A 21,412-nucleotide genomic window follows, 5' to 3' on the forward strand; every position below is an offset into this window, starting at 1 on the left:
TGTTAAATTTTCACTTCTCTCTTAAGTCATCTACAAGTAAGCAGCAGTGATAGATGGCACTATGGAGGGTTAAGAAACAAACTATTAAACCTAATTTTGCTGTTTTTAACCCTCTCTTGCATGGCTTCTTAACATTGGGGGGATTCACCCAATCTTGGAGAGGAACTTTGATGATGCAAAACACATTCGTCTCAGTCAGGGCTCAGCTTGATAAGGAGGTATACGGGTTCAGAGCTGCGCTAGAGGCAGAGCCAAGGACACTGTGACGTAACAGTGGGCTTGGCTCTCGTAAAGAGAGAACTTTATACAGCAATACCTTTAAAACGGAGCATCATCATGAGGGAGTTACTGCATCACGGAGAGGACTTTAACATTTGAAACATATGAGTCAGAAAGTTGGATACATCTGGGTGGAATTTCTCCAGTGACGAACGAAGTCTTTGCTGCACAGAGTGCACATAAAATAATGTTGCTACTAGCCTGAAGTTTTTTTGTCCAGCATCACAATCTTATTTAATGTCATACATCATTGATCCTTTGGTTGTGAGATCACAGTGTATGATGTAGTGCACCTGAGAAAGGAAGTTTATATGTGATTCATCTTATTTGGATTGATTTTTTTCTTTGTTTAGCAATTCATTCATATTCACACATTCACACTGTGTCATCACCAAAGCCAAAGTTAAAATTCTTGACTGGGCGAAGACTGCAGACAACAGATGATGTTCAGTTCAGTGGCGCACTTGAGTTGCAAACAAACATTGTTTTGTCACATGAATACATTTGAAGCGCAGTCCGAAATCTCTGCTTCTGACCTAGTGATGTATTTTCCATACTGTTTCTTTTTTAATCAGCTGCTGCACTTATAACACTTAAAGAGTCACTTTAACCATGCCCTTGATGCAAATTACTCCGTCTCACTTCTTCTATCACATGCACACACGCAAAAGTGCACATCCTCCTCAAACAGCCAAGCTCCTCAAAAATAGTTTGCCCTCATTAATGGGCCATAACAAGTGAGCTTTGAAGAGGCTTGACGGTCTACATCTAACACTCAAGTGTAGTAACTTTAAGAAAGATGGAAGCCAGACAGACATCACTGCTTTTTCTATCTAGGCTGCTGAAGTCGTTGGTGTCCTGTTAGAACTGGCCCTTATCTCACCGACCAGCAGCTCAAAGGCGGTTTGATGTCTCTCTGCTGGTACATACACACACACTCTCTTCATTATGTACATATGGAGTGGCACAAAACTGGACAAAGGGGCACTTAAGAGCTTGGTCTTCACTGAGTGCAGACATGAAGAGCTGCGTACCAGCTCAGCGTTAGCGTGGCCAGGTTAATAACATCTTGTTGCACTTCAATATATAATCAATCAAAAGGCATGTGACCTAGATCTGAATTCTGAGACTTCAGTCCACCTTAAGTAGATTTGATAGAATAATTATTCAAATCTCCAAGCCTCCATTCCCTGTGGAACGATATGGTCTTACAGGAAAGTTAGACACAGTAGAAATAAATATAAAACTTGACTGACCCAGCATACAGTGCAGGGCTGAAATGATTACCTGGCTTACCATTGATTTGTTAGTGTTTTGGTGATATTATTAGCACATCAGTGTTTTGTGTTTCTGAAATGCGCATCAGGTTCATGAGCAACTTTAAATTGAAAGCTCTCACATTGTAAAACTCAACCCGACTGGTCAGACTGAGAATTTTTTAAAATGTTTTTATTGAAAAAAAAAAGCACAAATTTGCCAGAACAGTTTTAACATGAAGATTTGACATTGAAATTCTGCCACAGTCATTCTGCCTCTACTAAATTTGAGACTATAATTATTGAATTTTACATTAGAACATTAGATTTAAAAAATGTGAATTTTACATTGACTTTTGTTTTCCTACTAACCAAAAGTTCAATTTGTTTCCACTTGAAATTTTACACTGTGTATTTCTGGTACACTATAAATTATGGGATGATAGCCAAGTCTTCTTGTACATTATTGGTGTCCAAATCAGAGGTCAGCATATGTATTGCATTTTTCCCCATTTTTATATTTCATTTTAAATTGTTTGTTTTGGTTTGAAAAAGATGGCTAAAGAGAGAGAGGAAAAAGTATGACAAGGCAATTCAAATTAGGACTATGAAAATAAAATGAATACTTGCGACAAGCAAATTAAAACTGAAGCCCATCAATACTGTCGTGCCAGCCACAATGATGGACTACAGTCACCCTGACCTCTCCAGCCACCATGGCTGAACGCACCGTTAGCGTGTCGACATACAAGGCCGTGTTGACACGCTTCCTGCGGGTGGACCGTGGCATGTGAGTGACTTCTACCACGTCTGTGTCAACAAACCCAGAAAGGGAAAGGAAGTCCGGAGTGTGTTCTGGGTGTGTGTGCATCCGTGCACGGATGTTTATGGGTTAAGGGCATCAACATTGAGCTTTCAGAGAGACAGGGAGGAAGAAGTGGCACAATGTGTAGGAAATGTTGAAAAAACAGAGGTGCGGCAAAAGCGTCGGTAAAGAGAGTAAATCAAAGAAAAGCAGACCAAAGATGACCCGGTTTATGAGTCCGGTGGGAACGATGATGTGTGTTTGCGCTTCTCACCAGCTCTCTAGGCAGGAAGATATCCTCCTGTCGGGCAACCACCACAGACACACTCTCCCCCTGTTTGGTGCTGCGTAGCATGGCCACCAGCTCCTCCTGGCTGCGATTGGTCATGTCCACTCCGTTCACCTACACACAAAGTTATCAAGCACGTCAAACTTGACCATGCAGAGTCACAACTGACACGATTAAAATATGAAATATTTCATTAATATGCTTGTCAGCTGATGTCACGTCACTTTGTGATTTGTGTAATTAACCATACATAACATGGCTACTTTCACAGTCAGCTTTGGTTTATTTTGCTGCTCATATTTAAGATATTTCTGTTATTCTATATACAAAAAGAATGTACTGGCCATGAATGGCAGGGCACATTGTATGGCCTTAAAGGCCCTTAACAATGGAGAATCTGTGTGGCTCAGTGAGACAATATATACTGTATAATGGGGAACGTAAACAGAAGGAGAAAGCTATTGGATCAGAAGAAATGCCCACTTCAAACTCTCTACAGTGTAGATAGAACTGTAACTACAGTACTGTCAATGTTGGTGATGACCTCAGCTGTATTGAACTTTTAGGTCATCTGTTTAACAAGCAGGATGCTCCAGAGCCATTTCCTCATATTTAATGATGATGATGATGATAATCTCCGCTTCCTGCTGCTGTTTATTACATGGCTGGGGACCTTGTCAGTCGTACCTCAAGGATTCGGTCACCGGGCTGCAAGCGTCCATCTTTAACAGCTGCTCCACGCTGGAGAATATTCTTCACCAAGATGGGTCCTGGTCCATGCACCGAGGAGTCTCGTGTTACCACGGTGAATCCCAGACCCTCGGCTCCTGCATGAAGACACATATTTACAGGACAATTACACAACAGAGACCATCATGGGGGTCAGAAGGGACGGACAATTCTTTAAGTGAAATACCACGTGTCACTTTGGTTTCCTGATGACCCCACTCCCTCACAATAAGCACTGTCTAAGTACCTGTTTTCTCAAGAAGACCCCTCTACGAGCAGGATTAGACAGACCCTGCCTTTAATTTCACGTGTGAGCAGGTCTAACGATGGCTGATGAAAGGAGGCAGAGGGGGAAGATGGGAGGAAGGAACCTGCGAGACATAATTCCCTTCTCTAGCTTTCCTCCCCAGGGATGATTTCCACAAAGATGTTCCTTGTGCCAGTCTGCTACAAGTGTGTGTATGTGTGTGAAGGTACACACGCTCTCCTTTTTCACGGCCTCACAAGCCCCAAGCCATGAGTGAAATGTGCCACGCTCAGTGCGCGCAGGGAGACCAAAGCCGGTGTGGCATACAAAAAGCGGTGAGCGATGCTATCTGTTCTCCGAGCTAAGCCTCTGCCTGCCCTACATTAGCGCACCAAACCTCCCTGCCTGTCAATCACCTGAAGAAAGAGGCTGTTGCCAAGGGAGAAGGAATTAGAAAGCCCATAATATCCTCAGCTGTGATCTTGCATCAGGTGAAAGGGGGCAAAGAAAGTAAAAATCAAACAAAAGAGGGATGGAAGGATGAAAAGAAAGTGACAATGACACAGAGCATGGAGCCTGGATTCATCTGAGCACCTGTAGATTGTGTTCATGTGGGCCAATTACAGCCTCCCATCTATTCGCTTTGACCGGAACACGGCCGCCGGAGCAGAACCCATTCACAGCTGAAGAACCTATTCCAATGCTATCAACACATCTGTGTGCCAGCAGTGATGTGTTTCGGGAGAAATGAGAGATAACAAAAAAAAGGAATTCAAAGGAAACGGGTTGGGACAATGTCCTGAGGAGAATATGGAGAAATCCAGTCTTCCAAATTGATGGCATGTTTTTAGACTTTTACACTTCAATGAGAGAATGTTATCCCCAAATCAGTTTTGAGGATATTTCGGACAACAGTATTTGTAGACTACACATTTTTGTTTGTACGACATTAAGAGTCCAAAATCCCATCCCAGTATTTCACCCTTTCTGTCAGTGGCCCACAACTATAGCATTTCATTCTCCCAACAATGACATAAACTACAGGAAATTCAAACAGCTGGGACAAAACGCAGGATTGTAACAACACTGTACTTTCAATTCATGAAATGTACTTCCACTAAATATGGAGAAAGTACATACTATTAAACTTTTTGGTTTTCTTATAAAATTTAGAATGAAAAGCTATATAATAATAAAAGCACATTCTGTATTACAAACAATCACTGGGAGCGTTTTGTCTGATTCATCATTTCAAATAAAAAGAAACCATCTTAATTGCTGTTGCACCATTACAAAAACTATATCAATGTATGTTGACACGTCTGCATATTTTCAGTTGAAATTACCTTTCTTCAGGTCAATCTTAATCCTCTTGCCGCCCTTTCTGTTTGCAATGTTTGCCAAAGTTGGCAAAACCGGACTCTTGCGGTTCTGAGGGCTTTCGCTTCGATTCCTTGGAGAGGGGGACGAGCTTGCTGCTCGGGCAGGAGGAGTCGGAGAGATTCGTTCTTGACGTTGATGAGCAGGTTGATGCTCTACTGGCGGTGGGGAAGCATCTGGAGTTTTAGGCCGTGATTCAGCTTTTTTCATTTCCATTTTCGGCTCCAGCTGAAAGTCAGCTTTAGCACGATTCAACATAGGACTCTTGGCTTTCAGCTCTTTACCATCCGCACTGAAAAGCTGACCAATCAGGCTTTTTTCATAGCGCGGCTTGTTGGCGACAGGGAGGACTTCCAGATTCACCACAGATGAGGACATGGCCTGGCGGAACACCTCCTGTGACCTGCAGAGAGAGAAGTTCTGGTTTGAACAGAGACACACTAGTACGGCAGCAAGAGTGGTGAAAACAGCAACCACATAAATATCTCCATAGTTTTGTGTAGCTTGGATTAGGTTCTTTGACAAACACAGTTGAGGGGATTACGCTGTTCGCTAACCTGGTGGGTAATAAAGAGGTGAAAGTGAAGATAATGGTAACATATCAGAGATACTAAATGGAGTTCCTGTAGGCTTTCCAGGCCAGTTTCAGTCATTATACAATGAGGTATACCTGTAGAAGGATACCAGTGCAATAGTAAAATATAGTATTTAATTTCAGGACAAAAACACTTCAGCTGCATGCATGAAATAAGTACACATCTCAAATAAGTACACGTCTTCTTCTGTGTGTTAAAAAACAAGCTAAAAAACACCTTCTAATAATGACATGATCAAAACTGCTCCATTTGTACAAAACATAGAATGAAACACTAGTGCTTGATGTTCATTCAGTGCACGCAAGAATTGTAGGTACAATTGCTGGTACAGTAGGGATCAAGGTCACTGGGACTCCTTTGTCAAGCACAAGCACACAAGGAGCCAGAGCACAGTTCAAAGTTGCTGAAAATTCTGATTTATTAAGCAGATGAAATAAAATGTCCTTCACCTCACACAAGGAACAAACATGCACCATAACCTGTGTGCTAACTCATAAACTCATTCAAATAGCAAAGTCTGAACTCTGCTCTCTACGTAGAGCATACTACCACTGAATCTTGTTGCTCTTGTGTTACTATTGATTCTGAACAAACTATACATATTGAAAGCTATTGTGGGGCCACATAAAATAATGGGTTCTGCACACTGAGAAACAGGATGATGGGAGAGTACAGACTGGTTAGTACTTATTGAAATACATTTTGAAGAAAAAGACAATGACAATAATAAATACTGCCACCATTGCCAAACTTACTGTGCGAAGGTTTTGTCCTGGAGCGCAGTATCATTGATTTTGACGATGCACTCATCCACCTGGAAAATGTTCTCTCTTTTGGAGCGACTCCTCTCCTCAATGCCCTTAATGTGAAGGCCCAATGTCCTAGCAGCACACAGACTCAGAGTTGGCACAAACTCCCAAACATGATTCATTTTGAATGTTGTTCAAAAGAACCATAGACACTAACAGAAAACAGCATCTTGATACTTGATGAGGATCATCTAAACCTGATGACTTCTCCACGGTCACTGTGGTCACTTTCACTCTGAATTGAGTGTTGTTTATCTTAAATTAGGCCCAATGAGTTTAAAACATGCCAATGACAGTATCAGCTCACATACTCCATCAAGTGAGCTAAATGCATCAGTGTCATTGATATTCAGAGTTTACAAAAAGAATAGAGGACAAAGACAGTTTAGCTCTTCAGCAAAGCAGTGTTGCCTGAATGTTCTTTATTTGCTTTTTTAAGACAACTTCAGCTGGGAAATGTATGTGCTGATAAGAAACCATTTATTTCCAACCAATTTTATAGTAACCTTGTCTGATTAGATTCAGTCTCCATCTCACTACTGAGATGAAGTCTTAGTTTTCAAGAAGTTTGAAAAATGTCTAATGCTTATGGGCAAACCTTTCCTTTCACCTTCTTGAAAAGAGTAGGGAGTAAATCTGTAAACCTACCGTCCACTGAGCGAGGAGCAGTAGGGAACCACATGAATGCCCAGAGGACCTCGGTCACCAGCAATGTTCACCGTCTTTGTCAAGGAGCTGTCAAAAAACACAGGCATAGATAAACGCCACACAAAAGCGCATTTGAAGTAAAAAAAAAAAAAAAAAAACGCAAAAAAAATGACATCACCTTCTCCACAATAGGCCGTGAGTTATCTCATAATTAGAAAAAGTGTAACAGGTGTATAATTCCAAATATACTTAAATAAACTTGGACTTACGTCACTATAACATTAGATGTCATGTACTTGTTAGTTGCTAATCATAGCTATTACCTTTTGTCACATTGCTGACATGGATTGACCAGGCTTTGTTGAGGCTCGCATTTAACCCGGTCAATACATATTTATGAAAATCATAAATAGAATCAGAAAATCATTCTTGAGCTTATGAAAATCATAGATACGGGCAACATTCACTGATAAACTGGAAAAAAATATATGTCAAACAAACATTTCCAAGAAAAATCTGGCAAGATCGGCACTTCCTGCATTTTTAAATTCTGACTCTCTTTTTATTTATTTATTGTTAAATGACTGTCATTTTATTTAACTATCTTTCCCAACTAATGCACAAGTCACTAGATAAATGTCATTGCATTACAGAGGAAAGATTGTGATCTCAAAGTTTAAAACAAAGATACCAAGGTTCAACGTAAATCACATCTGCAGATACAGAATAATAGCACGAACCAGTGATACAAACAGAAAAATGATCAAGTTCGAGACATGTTTCACACACTTAGAGAAAAAATCTGAGATCATTATAACCCACTATTCTGTCTCTGACAACCTTGTCTCATTAACCTCTTCCTGGTCACATTTACGCACACACGCACAAACACACAAACACACCACAACCTTGGACACGCAAGGCACCTGATTTGCATTGTTATTACTCCATGAACAGCATATATACAAACACCATCAGTCACATTCTGCGACACGCACGCATCACATTTCCATTTAATACAGAACATACAGTGCTAATATCTAAATTAAACACACACACACGAATGCGCATGCACACAACAACAATGAATGTAAACAATCAGACCAGGACAGGATTCACACACACATGTACACAAGGAAGTTTATACCTGGCAATATGTGATGTCTATTAACAGGGTATAAAAACACACAGTTAAACCCACACAGACAGGCTCTTATTGACATAGAAAAAAAAAACAAAAACAGCACAAACAAGCTCATCAGAGGCAGACACAGCTTGTTAGCACTGTACGCTACTACCGAGAATGGCTCTGTTCAACAATTTTAGCATCCCACTGACAGTAAGACAAATAAACACAGTTGTCCCACAGAGAAGTTGGGGCTGGGGCGAAGAGAGGGGCTGTACGACGGATGAAAAGATCAACGAGGAGAAAGACAGATGGAGTTCCCACTCTTGGGTGACTTCCTCTACATCAACAGGGAGCGAGAGCCTGACAAACTCGCAGCCAGAACTTGCTGAAAGATGCGCCCTTGCTTGCTCACCGTGGTTACTTCAACTGCCAACCATCTGTTACCATGGTGAACAATCAGGAAGAGCCGTGTCTTCACTGTATCAAAGCGCTGTCAAGACGTCACTGCAGTGTAAAAAAATGTAAAAATCCCCATCTGCCACTTGGTGTTGTTCAAATTGGCAGCTGGACACATAAAAAATGACTTTGTTAACATGTTGGGTTGGTTGCCATGTAAAAAAATAGTAACATCAGGCCTTCCAAGACAGACCAACAATTCAATTAATAATAAAGAAATTCTAAACCATCACAAAGTGTCAGCTCATGTGGAGACTTGCATGACAATAATAACCACACAATATTTCCTTCCATTGATCCATACCAATGACTAAAAGACAACTACAAGCTCTAGTTATAAAGTGTTATCAGTTCTTGTCGTCATAATAAATGGGACGTTCTGCAAACCTAAACCTGGTTATTTATGGAGAATCCTTGCTGATACCATAGAAATATTATTGTTGACATTAACTTGCAGCCAATAAAACTGGAGCATGTCAGACGGCCTTTCTTCAAATCAAAATTAGAAGAAGAGGAAGTTCTTTTCATGTTTTAGTGATCGTGAGCGTTTGACAACAACGGTCGGGAATTTATTTCTCTCATCTGTAAACTGATGCTAAGAAGTGAGTAAATACACAGAACCAGGTGAAAAGGAGAAAAGAGAAAGCAACAGTATGGTACCAGGACACACACTTCAACCACAAATGTATTTCATAAAAATAAAATCACACACGTCATATATACAAGTTCAAAAATCTTTGTAGGCAACTACCTGAAGTGGTTGTTTTGGGGTTATTCTAACTACAATAAATAACACGGTCATTAAGACGGAGACTGATTTATGTTCCAGGTTGAGGTGGAGCAGTAGTGTCTGCAGAATGATGAACATTACGTTAATGTTCATCCATTCACTGACTGGCTTTCTTTAACTGGTTCGCCTCTTGCTGTTGTGGGAGGTTAGAACCTGTCCCAGCTAGTTGGGGAAAGAGCCATGAGACATCCTAGACAAAAGTGCTGCAAAATCATGGCGCATATACAAACACTGCACCTTTCATCCACACGTGCACATGCACCTACAATTTTGAGTGACTTGCATCACTCAAAGACCTTGTCTTTAATTTTAACAGTGATGCAGCAGAAAGATCTGCAACAGTGGAGCCAAGTTTTATTTCTCTTTATTTAGTGTATCAATATATTACTTTGTTGAAGCAGTTGGTGATTGCAGACTAAAGGGAGGTGCACAACAAGTTTGCTTACAACCTATGGGCACTGGCCAGGCAGTTATGGTATCATGACAAGCCAGCCTCTCCCTCTCTAATAGAAATGAGTACAAGGCTAAAAAATATGATGTTATGTTGCCTGCTCTTGCATGTGCATTGGTGTGTAGGAGCAAGATGTTTACAGTGTCAGACTGGAATATAACAATGTAATGATGAGCAACCTTTTGGTCTCCATGCTTTGTTGGAATGAGTTAGTTGAGTTATTCTGTTTAACCTTAAAACAAGTAGTTGTTTCATTTAATAATGAAGTGTCATGGAGAATGTACTTATTATGAGCAGAATGTTGCTAAAGAAGGACCTAGCTTTGCAGAGTTCCGCTATGAAATGAAATGCAAGTTCTCAAATGAGTCAGAATCATGATGACAAATGTATTTAAAAAGTTAAGTAGGAAATCTGTATATCAGTCGGGGAACTCACCTGTAATCCAGCCTACATAGTTCAAAGACTTTTTGACTCACAAAGTGCGTACTCACACAACATTTCAACCTTACACCGACGAGACAGTTTAATCCAGTGTCAAACTGTCAAACAAAGACAGGAGCACTAATCCGTGTGTGCACTACCGCATGTGTCTGTGATCCGTCTCCTTTGTATACAAACAGGCAGAAACGCACAAAGTTGTACCTGAAGTTGACCTGGTCCATTTTGCTTTTGGGCGCGAGCTCGACGGTGCGTTCCAGAGCTGCTTTCAGCACATTGTTGACTTCCTGTGAAAATAAAAACAGTGAGCATGGTGACACACCGGCAAATGAACCGTTTCCTGCTTTCCTATGCACACACACGGACACAAATCAAACAGTAGCCAGTCAGCAGATTCTCAGAGGCCCGCGGTCAATTAGTAAAACAATCCGAGGCTCACGTCATCAATCACCTTTCCAGACAGCGAGCGGCGAGAGATTGCCGGATGCTGATCGGCTGCCAGACTCTGGCGTCCTTCCTTTGCAGCTTCAATGTGCATTTCTATCTATCCGTCCCTCCCCCTCCTTCCATTTCTTTCCAGTGTCAGGCAAGGCTCTATTTTAAGTCTGCAAAATAAAACAACCCCCGGGCAAAGGAACAGGGACAAATGTTCAACCACGAGACGGCAAAGAAAGCAAAACTGTCCCAACGATAGGCGCCAGGTTAGTGATGGGATATTACCCCAAATCGCTAAAGACAAGAGGGTGCAATTAGGTCCTTCTGCCTTGTCACTTTCATTGTGTCACTAATGGCTAAAAAGCTCCCGCCCACCAGCTCGTTACTTAGCGAACCCCACCCCCCCAACACCGCACCCAACTCCCCTGTCGCACACAGAGTAAATATGTGCTCTACAACACTCTCACACACCCACACACACTCTACTGGTGCAAATATCCCCTGCAAACATCGGCTCTGTGGAGATCTGAACTGAAAATATTGGATCATAAACACTCGTGTGTCAGCTGTACAAATAGTGACCCACTTATCTGGGCGGTGTGAGATTATCCACAATAATGTGTGTGTGCGGGGGCAGACGGAGGAGCTGGAAGCGCCATTGTTGTTGTGCATCTTCCCGTTACAAGACACAACGGAGAATATGTTCACGTGCAGTGGTCCGGCATTGACATTGAACCTCTGGGAGCTGAGCAGAGGCGGCGGCAGCGTACACACTCGTGCTTACACTTGTCATTCATCCAGTTGAACGGGAAGTTTTCCGTCTGAGGTCATCCCACACACCAGTGACACAATACCTGTGTGTATTTCATCTTTACTGCCAGTGAGTGACATTTATGATGTAAGAAACACACAAGGCCACGTTCCTTTAATTCTCTGAAAATTAAGGGCTCTTGCTATCATACCCAGTGAGAATCTAATCCCTCGATTGAGAGCTCTCTTGTTTATCTTGGCATAAAAACAGCAGCTTTCCCAGTGTGGACGTCACGCTGTGCTCCGCCAATCACTTTATCCGGCTCACTAAGAAGCATAAGCGCCATCCAAGTATCAGATCTCGGCCTTTGTGGGTGGAATGATGAAATGATCTCCAACCAAACGATCACCGCTCAAGTCTTATTCTTCCTCCTGTTTGTAATTCTATATGTCTCTAATTTAATTTTGCAGCTTGTTTATTTGCTGAGAACACTATATGAAATACAACATTTAAAAAATGATTTTCCTGTTTCCCTATAAACGTATGGACAGTAGTAAATGACTCGAGAGAGGCCTTACAACTAGAACAAACAGGTAGTGTTCAATTGAGGGTCATGGCTGTCTCCGGCTGAACATTGATAAACAAAGAATGGAAAACAAGTCCTCAATGAAGCCAGAACAGAAGTCACAAACAAGAAAAATGAATATCCACAGTGTAAACACAGTATTGTGTAATCCTAAAGCAGCAGTCTTTGCACTTCACAGCAGGGGTGTGGCTATTTAAACCAAGCAGTAGAGGCCTGCGGGGTTTCAATTTTAAAAATATTATTAATATCTTTAAAAAGAAGAGATGGGAGTAAAAATACAAATCTAATCCTGTTCCCTGGAGCGGGACTATTATTCCTGGCTCACCTGACACTTAACTCCCACCTGTGCTTAACTGACAGCACTGTCGCTTGAACCCACACTTGAACTAGCTTCTTTCGGCAGACTTGTGCTGACACTCGCTGCTGCTTTTATCACCTAGACATCAGTCGCACTTTCAACTCGATTCAGAGCTGCGGCTCTTCCTCTCTGTGTCTGTCACTTCAACTGCCTCAACTTAATCAACAAAATCAAACTCTCATGTTTAAACTCTGCCTCCCACATGAGTTCAATTTACAAGTGACAGGAATTCGGGGCATTTAACATGCCTCTTGTGGATATAAGAGTCAAGTGTTTGAGCTCTGGTTGAACCAGGAATTTGGAACGATGTGTGAACTGATCCGTCTGAAAAGCGACACAGTCAAGGTTTTGTTATTTTGTTTCAGGTGCAGCGCTGTTAATTGTTGGAGGAGTTTGTCAGTGACAGGGTGGGGTGCAGATCTGAACTGCACAAGGTGTGTGTGTGTGTGTGTGTGTGTGTGTGTGTGTGTGTGTGTGTGTGTGTGTGTGTGTGTGTGTGTGTGTGTGTGTGTGTGTGTGTGTGTGTGTGTGTGTGTGTGTGTGTGTGTGTGTGTGTGCATGTCAGAGAGATGAGTAATGAGGTGTGCGTTTCCTTTGTGCTGAAGTCAACTGGTACATGTCACCTGGCAGGACTGTGTGTTTTGCTGGATCACATCTCACTCCTCAACCCTTGATCCCATCCATCATGGTACCCAGGTGATGTAATCACACTTGGTAGAGCTTAGGTGACATGTCAACCATGACTTATGATTATTCTAGAAGTCGACTCACTAATCTGCCTTCATAGGATAGAGGATACAGATAATTCTACGAAAACATAATTGTTCAAATGCTCCTGTGAGGTTTCAGAAACTGGCTTAAAGCTACCTCTGGCACGAACACAACCAAGCACTTGAACTGGGGCACAGGAGACCACAGGTAATATAACAACAAGTGGTTGGTGGACAGATTTTTCCCCGTTCACCATCAGAGCTGCACTCTCAGTGCATTCAGACAAGAGAGACCCAATCTAACCCCCAAATAAAACTTGGAGAACAAAGTCAGTGAGATTATGAACACATCAATGGTACACAGAGGTTTCCATGGACATTGGTATTTTGCACATGGCAAGATTATTATTACACTTTTAATGCTTTGTGTGTTTGAATAAACTCTGTTCTTCCATTCATTGACTAAAACAAATGAACCTTAAATGTTTTGTTTGCTGTGAAATAGTAGCTTTCATTATTTCTCAAGGCATGCAATGAATGTTTTCTGTAATAATGAAATATTTGTACTGTTAGAAGAGAATCCAATTTTCCTCCTGATGCTTCAATGGCTACTGTTGGAGAATTTGTTACCAATAAACAGTAAAACATCATGCACATACATCTGCGTCACTTAAGACACATGTTAAGTTACAATTAAGTAAAAGAGGGAGATATATCTTCTTGCCCACTGCCGACATGAGGCAGTAAATGTTTTCAGGCATGTAGGATATTTAAATATCTAGGATATTTAAATGTCCTAGATATTTAGGACACGTGTGGCTGTTTGGCAAAACTCTGACTTTTACGCTCGGTAAAACTACAGCTACACTGGGATATAGCTGATGCGTGAGTGTGTGTGTGCATGCAAGTGTATGAGAGTGTTTAAGACTACAGGTATCCATCCTGGAGTGGACCAATTTTGGGGAAAACACTCCTTTGTGGGGGTCTTAGGCGTTTAGTGCAGGCCTATTTTGGGAACCCACAAGGTTAAGCCTCAATTTGAGGATGAAGGCTTCAAAATAACTGGATCATTATAATTGGGTTTGAGTTTTGTTCAGAGTTCTGGTTAAGGTCAGCCATGTGTTTTGGTTGGTTAAGTTAAGGATGAAATTGCATTGAGCTGACCCCACAAAGATGGACTCAGAAATCTGGCTGTGTGTGTGTGTGTGTGTGTGTGTGTGTGTGTGTGTGTGTGCGTGTGCGCAAAAGACCTGTATAGTGAGTGACGATAAAGTGTTAATGTATTGATCCATAGAGGTCCATAAGGCCTTGCAATAAATATGATCAGGTGCTGCGATGGCCTGCTAACTTCCAAGACACTCACAAGCAGACAACTATTGGAGTTGGTTATATTAGAGTGGTGTTTTTTTTATTTCACTTAAACATAAAGACATTTTTTATTTTCATTCAGTTTGAATACATATTCAATACTTAATACATAATGTGCATAATGGAGGAACTAACAAGGTTTACGTGGAAATTGCTACCCTGTGTTATAATTTAAAGAGAACGGGAGTTTCTTCAACTTCTTCTCAATCCCTTTCATATACTTATTTCTGTGTAATATATAAACATCACATTTCAACTAGTTCTTTTCATTACAAAAATTTAGATAAATATATATATTAAAAAAAATCAAATAAGTATATTGAGTTTCTCTGAATTCAGATTCTAACTGACCCATTGGGTCACAGGGGCAGCCTTCTAAGCAAAGAGGTCCAAAACCACAGAACCCTCCACTAACTAATCCGTGGCTCAAGGTATCTGCATCTTTGCGAGTGACGCTTCATCTGTTCGCCAGCTGCGGGATGTTTGGACATGTGGATGCATCTATGAGACTGTACTGAATCAATCCTGAGTCCAACCCTGTCAGTTGGACTTTCCATTTAACAAGGGTTTTGGGAACTGACACAGTGCCAAGCAAAAATATGGTCTGTGTCATTGCATTAACTTTCTCAGCACCCACATGCTGCACAGTTAAGATGTGGTGGTGGTGGCAGTGGGGTTGAACAACAGTATCCCTTTGTGTTATCTTACTACACACAGCCTCTCTAACACACACACAGTGGTCCTCACAAGGACAAGGACAAACAGCACACAAAAAAATCCTAATGGCTGCCTGCTTGGCTGACGGCTATCACTTGAAGAGGCTTTCAAAGTGCAGCCAGAGGGCAAAGAGCTGGACCTTAACAACAGACGTCCTATCTGTGGACATCTGTGATGCAAACTGTCTAGTGAGTTATTATGCGTGTGCATGGGTGTTTTATCACTTGGTTTCTGCAGTTAACACAAATGTCTTGGTTAAAAGGAACTACACAGACTGTTTTAAATAAGCAATATGTTGTTCCAATAAACAAAAGATCATGTATTTATTTATTTTAAATGATGTGTAAAAATCTATGATTATACTAATTCAATGTGTAGCAAACCAAAGCATTTATAATTGAGACTTTGACTTACTATATCATGAGTTCCATTACGTTGGTGATGAGGAGAATGTTGAGTCTCAAACTTTGGAGCCAGAGCCGAGTCACTGCTGCTCCTCACTAGCAGAGGTGTGTCTAGAAGAGGAGAGAAATCCATCAAGACTGTATCACAGAACAGCTAAAAAGATTTGATTTCAAACCATAATTTACACTCGTAGGTCACCAAGGTTTACCTCATTGTAAACTACTGTGGCGCATCCCCACATCTTAAATTAATAATGATCCATCATAGGAAGAATAAAGGCAGTCTACATAATCTAATCAAATTTGTTTTTTGAAGATGAAATTTCACATGACCAAACATATTAAAACAAAGCGGAAACATAAAAACAAGTAAAAAAAAATGCATCATGTAAGTGGATATGATTATGGTGGTTTTTGCTGTGTTTCTAGTGGAAAATCCAGGCAGAAACACAATAATAACTTAATAACAGTGTTCTGTTGGTCGCGAGCAGAAGTTGCCCGTCCGACATTTGAAGAATACGAGACTGACCAGGTCAGGACAGACACGGGTTAGACTTGAAAAAGCGATTCAATTGTTGCTTTGTCAGACTAGAAGAAACTGGTAAATCATATGGAAAAACAGCAGCTACTGCAGGCATCTCTCTGACTAGGATGTCTTGTGTGTGACAACTGAAATAAGTCAGCAACATTCTGTCAATTTGGGGGGTCTTAAAACAGGACTAATAACAATGATCCAGTACTCTTGTGCTAACGTAACAAGGCAACTTGTTGTATGACTGAGAGATTGCGGCTAAAAGCTGCTCAAGACAGAAAGTCAAACACTGGAATTTCAAACTAAATTCATTTGAAATGCAATGCATTTTAAATGAGAAGTTTGTATATTTTACATTACAAGATCCATTCGGAGCACATCAGTTTATTTTAAGACGACTCAGAGACCTTGACAGTCGAGCGGCCTCCTCCCTGTCTTTCCTGCAATTAGTCCAAACCCCCCACCACCAGAACTCTTTCATATGACCAGCTGTTGTGTCCACACCCCCAACGCACACTTGCACACACTTTCCGCAAGCCACAGCCAGAGCCCAGGAGTCTAAAAAGGTAACACGGGCCGGGGCTGAAATCACAACGGAACGGAATTTAATTTGGACCTTTGCTGCGCCTCTTTCTTTGAGCACCCGCCCAGAGGGGAGCAGCTTTGTGTTTGTGGATGTAAAACCAATGTCAAGTTTTTTTTTTATTGTACCAGACAGATGAGGGTAAAGACAGATAAAGATAAAGAAAAGGAATGGGGAAAAAAAGAAAACAAAATCCTCCTTCCTGTAATCAATCTCTCTTTAGCGGCTCAGTGACACGGACCTGCTCTAACGTGGTCAGAATAGAGAACGCAAGTGGGAGAGAAGTAATTGCTGAGGGTCAAGAAATGCTGTAGCACTCACATCAGCCGAGACGTGAACATATGCCATCTCTTTACTGTCCAATCTGCAGATTACTGTGTTCAAATCTCACTTAAACTGATGTGTTAAGAGTTTGCAAATATGAATATATACATGTCTCATGAAAGAATAAAATTAAAAACACAGCAGCAAATAGATTCCAGTGGTCCTTGGCTTTTTAGCGTTTCTGTTCGAGACACTCAACTTTCCCATTGCTTCTTAATATGAAGGTATTAAATGTACAACACAACATGACCTGCAGGAATGTTTTTTTCCAAAAATATTGCTTGTGCACTTCTAGGCCTCAAAGCGTTGGACTTGTTAAACATGTTTAGACGAGCCTAGTATAGTGAGCAATAAAAGATAATTGAGGGTTGTGAACTCTTACGGAGCCACCTGTCGACTTCACTGAAAGTTAAGTTAGGAACACATACAAGAACAGTCATGCTGCTTTGAATCTGAGCACAGCAGCTTCATAGTCATAGTCAACAACATAAATCCTCCTCCACTTATCCATCCAGGTCAGATGGATCCATCAATCCTTGCAGCTTTATGAAGGAACCTGAGTGTCGCTGGTGGTGAACTCTGTCCTCTACAGGCCTCTGGTGGGTCAGTCTCTGAACTGGGAGGTCAAAGAAATTGATGGAAGTGACAGTTGTTGCTCTCTGCGGGTCAGTCACTGTTTGGATGGATGTAAACAAGATTCTCATGAATAAAATTAAAACTAGACTAGAGAAAAGAGGTTCACTTTATTTGGTTTTATCAAAAGGCAGGATATTTGGAAATGAAACTAATCTATGCCCATGGTCAAAGCTGGGTGACAGAAAAGTTATACATTATAATTTACATGATCAAAATGCCAAACATAATGTCACTTGAGGAAAATAATTAAATCCAAAATAAAAATTAAATATAAGACTAAGCAGTGGTTAACTGAAGATGTATGTGTATACAATATTCATTTAAGACGTGAAGGACCAAATATGAAATGTGTTATGACATGATTACAGTAAATCCAAATATACCGCACAAATAAGAAGAATGCTGTACAAAGCAATGAGAGATGGTTTGGAATGGGTAAAATGCAAATAGGTTAGTTATTTGTACATTTGATAATCAGAGATATCATTGCAAGATATACAACTCAGAAGCTCAGTTTAAAATGAAGACAGCAACTGGTCCCTTCTGAATGAATGTATTCATGTGTTCAGAAACCTTAGGCTAAAATACAGGTTACGACACTGTCATGATATCTTAGTGCATTATGGTACTTAATGATTGACACTGACAAAGAATAAATAAACAGAAGACCTTAAGATCTCATCTGTCCATCAGTGGCTCAACTACCTGATGACAGTCGAGTAGGCTCACCAGAAAACATTCACAGCAATGCGCAGTCAAAGCTGTGCGTCTCTATTTGTGTGGGTGTCGTCTTCAGCTAGTGTGGTCTTGTTTCTGTGGCAATCAATAGATCAGCCAAGCTATGGCTGCTCATGGGATGAGGCGATAAGGACCAACTTCCTCCAAGTGTGTGTGTGTGTGTGTGTGTGTGTGTGTGTGTGTGTGTGTGTGTGTGTGTGTGTGTGTGTGTGTGTGTGTGTGTGTGTGTGTGTGTCCTAGTAGCAGAAGATCAATGTGTTCGAATCATCCCAGTGGGGCAGTGTGAAGTCCAATCAGCCTGTTCAAACAACTGGCTTGACCACAGACACAAACACACATATACTCACAAACCACTGATTTCTGAACGGCTTCTATCTACCGCTTGGGCCGATTACATGCTCAATGTAACCAGATTATTTTCTAGAATTAGATAAAGGGTTAGAGAGAGATTAAAGCATTCACTACTTTGACTAACATGATTTTCTCAGTCACAGTTGTTTTCCTAAGAGATGGGCAACATCTGGAGGTGTTATGACTTGCTTTTGGTCATTTGAGAGTTGAGATGGTGCCACCGACATTCTACTAAAACCAGAATTGGTCCCATCTGAGTTTATCTGTTATTTTACAGAGGCCCCAATATACTTACTATATACTCCACGTTTTCATCAGTGTTAGTAAAATGACATGTCACCCTGAAATTAGGGGTGTGTGATATTCCGATAGTAGCTGGTGAAGGTCTACAATTTACCAAGAAGGGAGATCTTATGGGTCGTCTTGGTCACGTTCTTGAAAACACACTTCTACGCTGAAGCACTTGCAAAGGAAACTTTGTAAAAACCACTTTGTTTGCAAATTAGTCACAAAAATAAATCGGGATAAAATAAGAATTTCCCATCTCTACTTAATAAATACTGTTGGACTGTGAAAAGAACAATGTTCCATACATTCCCACTTAATTTAGTATTAAAATGTGCAATATAATTTCCATTATACACACAAAAAATTAACTGGAGTCACAATAAGAAGAGAACAGAAGTGTTTCTGATCAAAGAAGCAAAGCTAAATGCTTGGGTTAGTTAACATGAATGCAGTGAACCTTTTGTCCTTGTGCAGATAAATGTATGTTTCAATAACAAAAGCCACCCTCCTAAACAGGCCTATAGGAAGGGCGTCACAGGGTCACATCATAACTGAGTTAGTCAGGGTTCAACAGAACAGGAGAGTGAGGGGGTCGGAAGAGCGTGCAGTGGGATGGAGAGAGGGCTGTTAGTGCTCCACCGTGCTAACAGGCTAAAGGGCTAATCTGGTTAGAGGTGGAAGTCCTGCAGGGAAAGCAAGTGGATGAGGGGGGACGGGTGAGGCTTTTGATAGACGACTGTCAAGCTGGATGGCAGGTGGTCCTAGCTGAATAGTAGAGTAGCCTTGACTGGAGAGTGAGGGGCTGTGGGGGTTTATAGTGAAACAGATCACAGATGGAAAACATGAAAGGACAGCCAAACAAAAAGAGAGGAACTCAATCGAGTCGATTCTTTTGGTGGGCAAAGTATCAGGCAAGAAACAAGTCTGTCATCAGAGTGCAAGACTGTACCAACTTTTTGTCGACTTACTAGCTTTGAGGACAGCCTCATTGACTTCTATCTCCCCTCTGTTGGACTCCTGTAGCTGCAGGTGAGAGTAGTAGTGGAGGGGCTCAGGGCTGGGGGCTGCGCTCGAATCCCCATTGGATGCGTACTCCCTGGGACTGTCAGTGCCCTCTCGCTGGACTTCCTCAAACACCGCCATCAGCTGGAGGAGAGACAAACCAATAGAAGAGGTCATAAATAATAAATAAATAATAAAGAGTATTACATTATTTATAGGCATAACAGATGGAGCAACAGGACAACTAATAACAATAGGACTGTGATCTACAAATGAAAATGGTACGACACATAGACAAAGCAAAACAATACAAAAAAGAAACATTTGATTTTTCCACAGTCTCACAAAAGATCTGTATGAGTTGAGAGCAGCCAACACTGAACAAATACAGCCCACATGCTCGCAGAAGGTCTTAAACAAAGCAGAAAATCTTTGCAGTTATCCAGCTGAAGTGAAGTGTGTTTGAAATTAACAACCAAATGAGATCTGACACCAGAATGAGAAGCTGTCAAACACAATGACACGGCTGCCATGGAGGGGCGCCGGCGTGAGACGACGGAGGCCAAATGAACAGGAGACGGAGGGCAGGAGGACGACAAACAATCCTAATTGAGACAGGGACATGACTGCCGGCACAGAGGAGACCAAGTTGTGCGCGTGTTCAGGTGTCTGTTGACTGCGGTGCCACGGCAGTTTTTGGCTCTGGTGCTTGATAAATGGACGCGTGGCGGCATGACACTCTCATTAGAGGCTGCTGGTAACGGAAATGACCACTTAATGAAAAGCAATAACCACACTGGAAATCGGGGACGGTAATGAAATAAAAGGCGATTGGAAGACGTCAATTAACAAAAGAAAGTGTGTGCATGCATGCGGACGCCTGTGAGTAAACAATAAGCAGTGAGGAGGCAGCAAGATACCGATCATCAATCACAGCGATGCTGTGCCTCGGCTCAACCTCCCGTGATTCAATATCTTCATGACACCAGGCCGACGCAATGCAAAGAAGATTTCTTTAACGTGAGTGTGTGGGTGATGAGGAATTGAGGAGCTTGGTGAAGCGAGGAATCAGATTGCCCTGCTTGATGAATGCTTCTCCCTCTTTATCGCTGCCCTTCTTCTTCTTCTCCTTATCGCCTCCACTTCTGCCTCTTCCTCTCAACACTGACAGCCATCAATCACAGATGTCCCCAAGTCTTATGATACGCACAGCCTCACATGCTCAAACTTCATGATGTGTTGCGCCCGCAAACGGCACATAATAAGGAAACCTTCTTTTTTCGGCTGACTGATTCTGATGAGAGGTGCCCCGCTGCTTTCATCATCA

General features: G+C 41.5%; 1 protein-coding gene across 2 annotated transcripts in view; it reads right to left on the reverse strand.

Annotated features, from left to right (window-relative positions):
• The window catches only part of pard3ba (par-3 family cell polarity regulator beta a), a 124,098-nt gene that overhangs the window by 81,080 nt on the left and 21,606 nt on the right, over positions 1-21,412 (reverse strand). Inside the window, exons 3-10 of one of the 2 annotated variants that reach the window (XM_053869492.1) lie at positions 20,052-20,229; positions 15,642-15,742; positions 10,507-10,589; positions 7,039-7,125; positions 6,337-6,462; positions 4,952-5,388; positions 3,317-3,456; positions 2,615-2,743 (exon numbers count right to left, since the gene is read on the reverse strand). In XM_053869492.1, the coding sequence (XP_053725467.1) occupies positions 2,615-2,743; positions 3,317-3,456; positions 4,952-5,388; positions 6,337-6,462; positions 7,039-7,125; positions 10,507-10,589; positions 15,642-15,742; positions 20,052-20,229 (1,281 nt within the window). Of the gene's footprint in view, positions 1-2,614; positions 2,744-3,316; positions 3,457-4,951; positions 5,389-6,336; positions 6,463-7,038; positions 7,126-10,506; positions 10,590-10,753; positions 11,028-15,641; positions 15,743-20,051; positions 20,230-21,412 lie in introns of those variants that run through there. The other variant, XM_053869493.1, reaches the window with a different exon arrangement.

Source organism: Synchiropus splendidus, chromosome 1 (assembly GCF_027744825.2).
Source record: "Synchiropus splendidus isolate RoL2022-P1 chromosome 1, RoL_Sspl_1.0, whole genome shotgun sequence".
Taxonomy (NCBI): Eukaryota; Metazoa; Chordata; class Actinopteri; order Syngnathiformes; family Callionymidae; genus Synchiropus; species Synchiropus splendidus.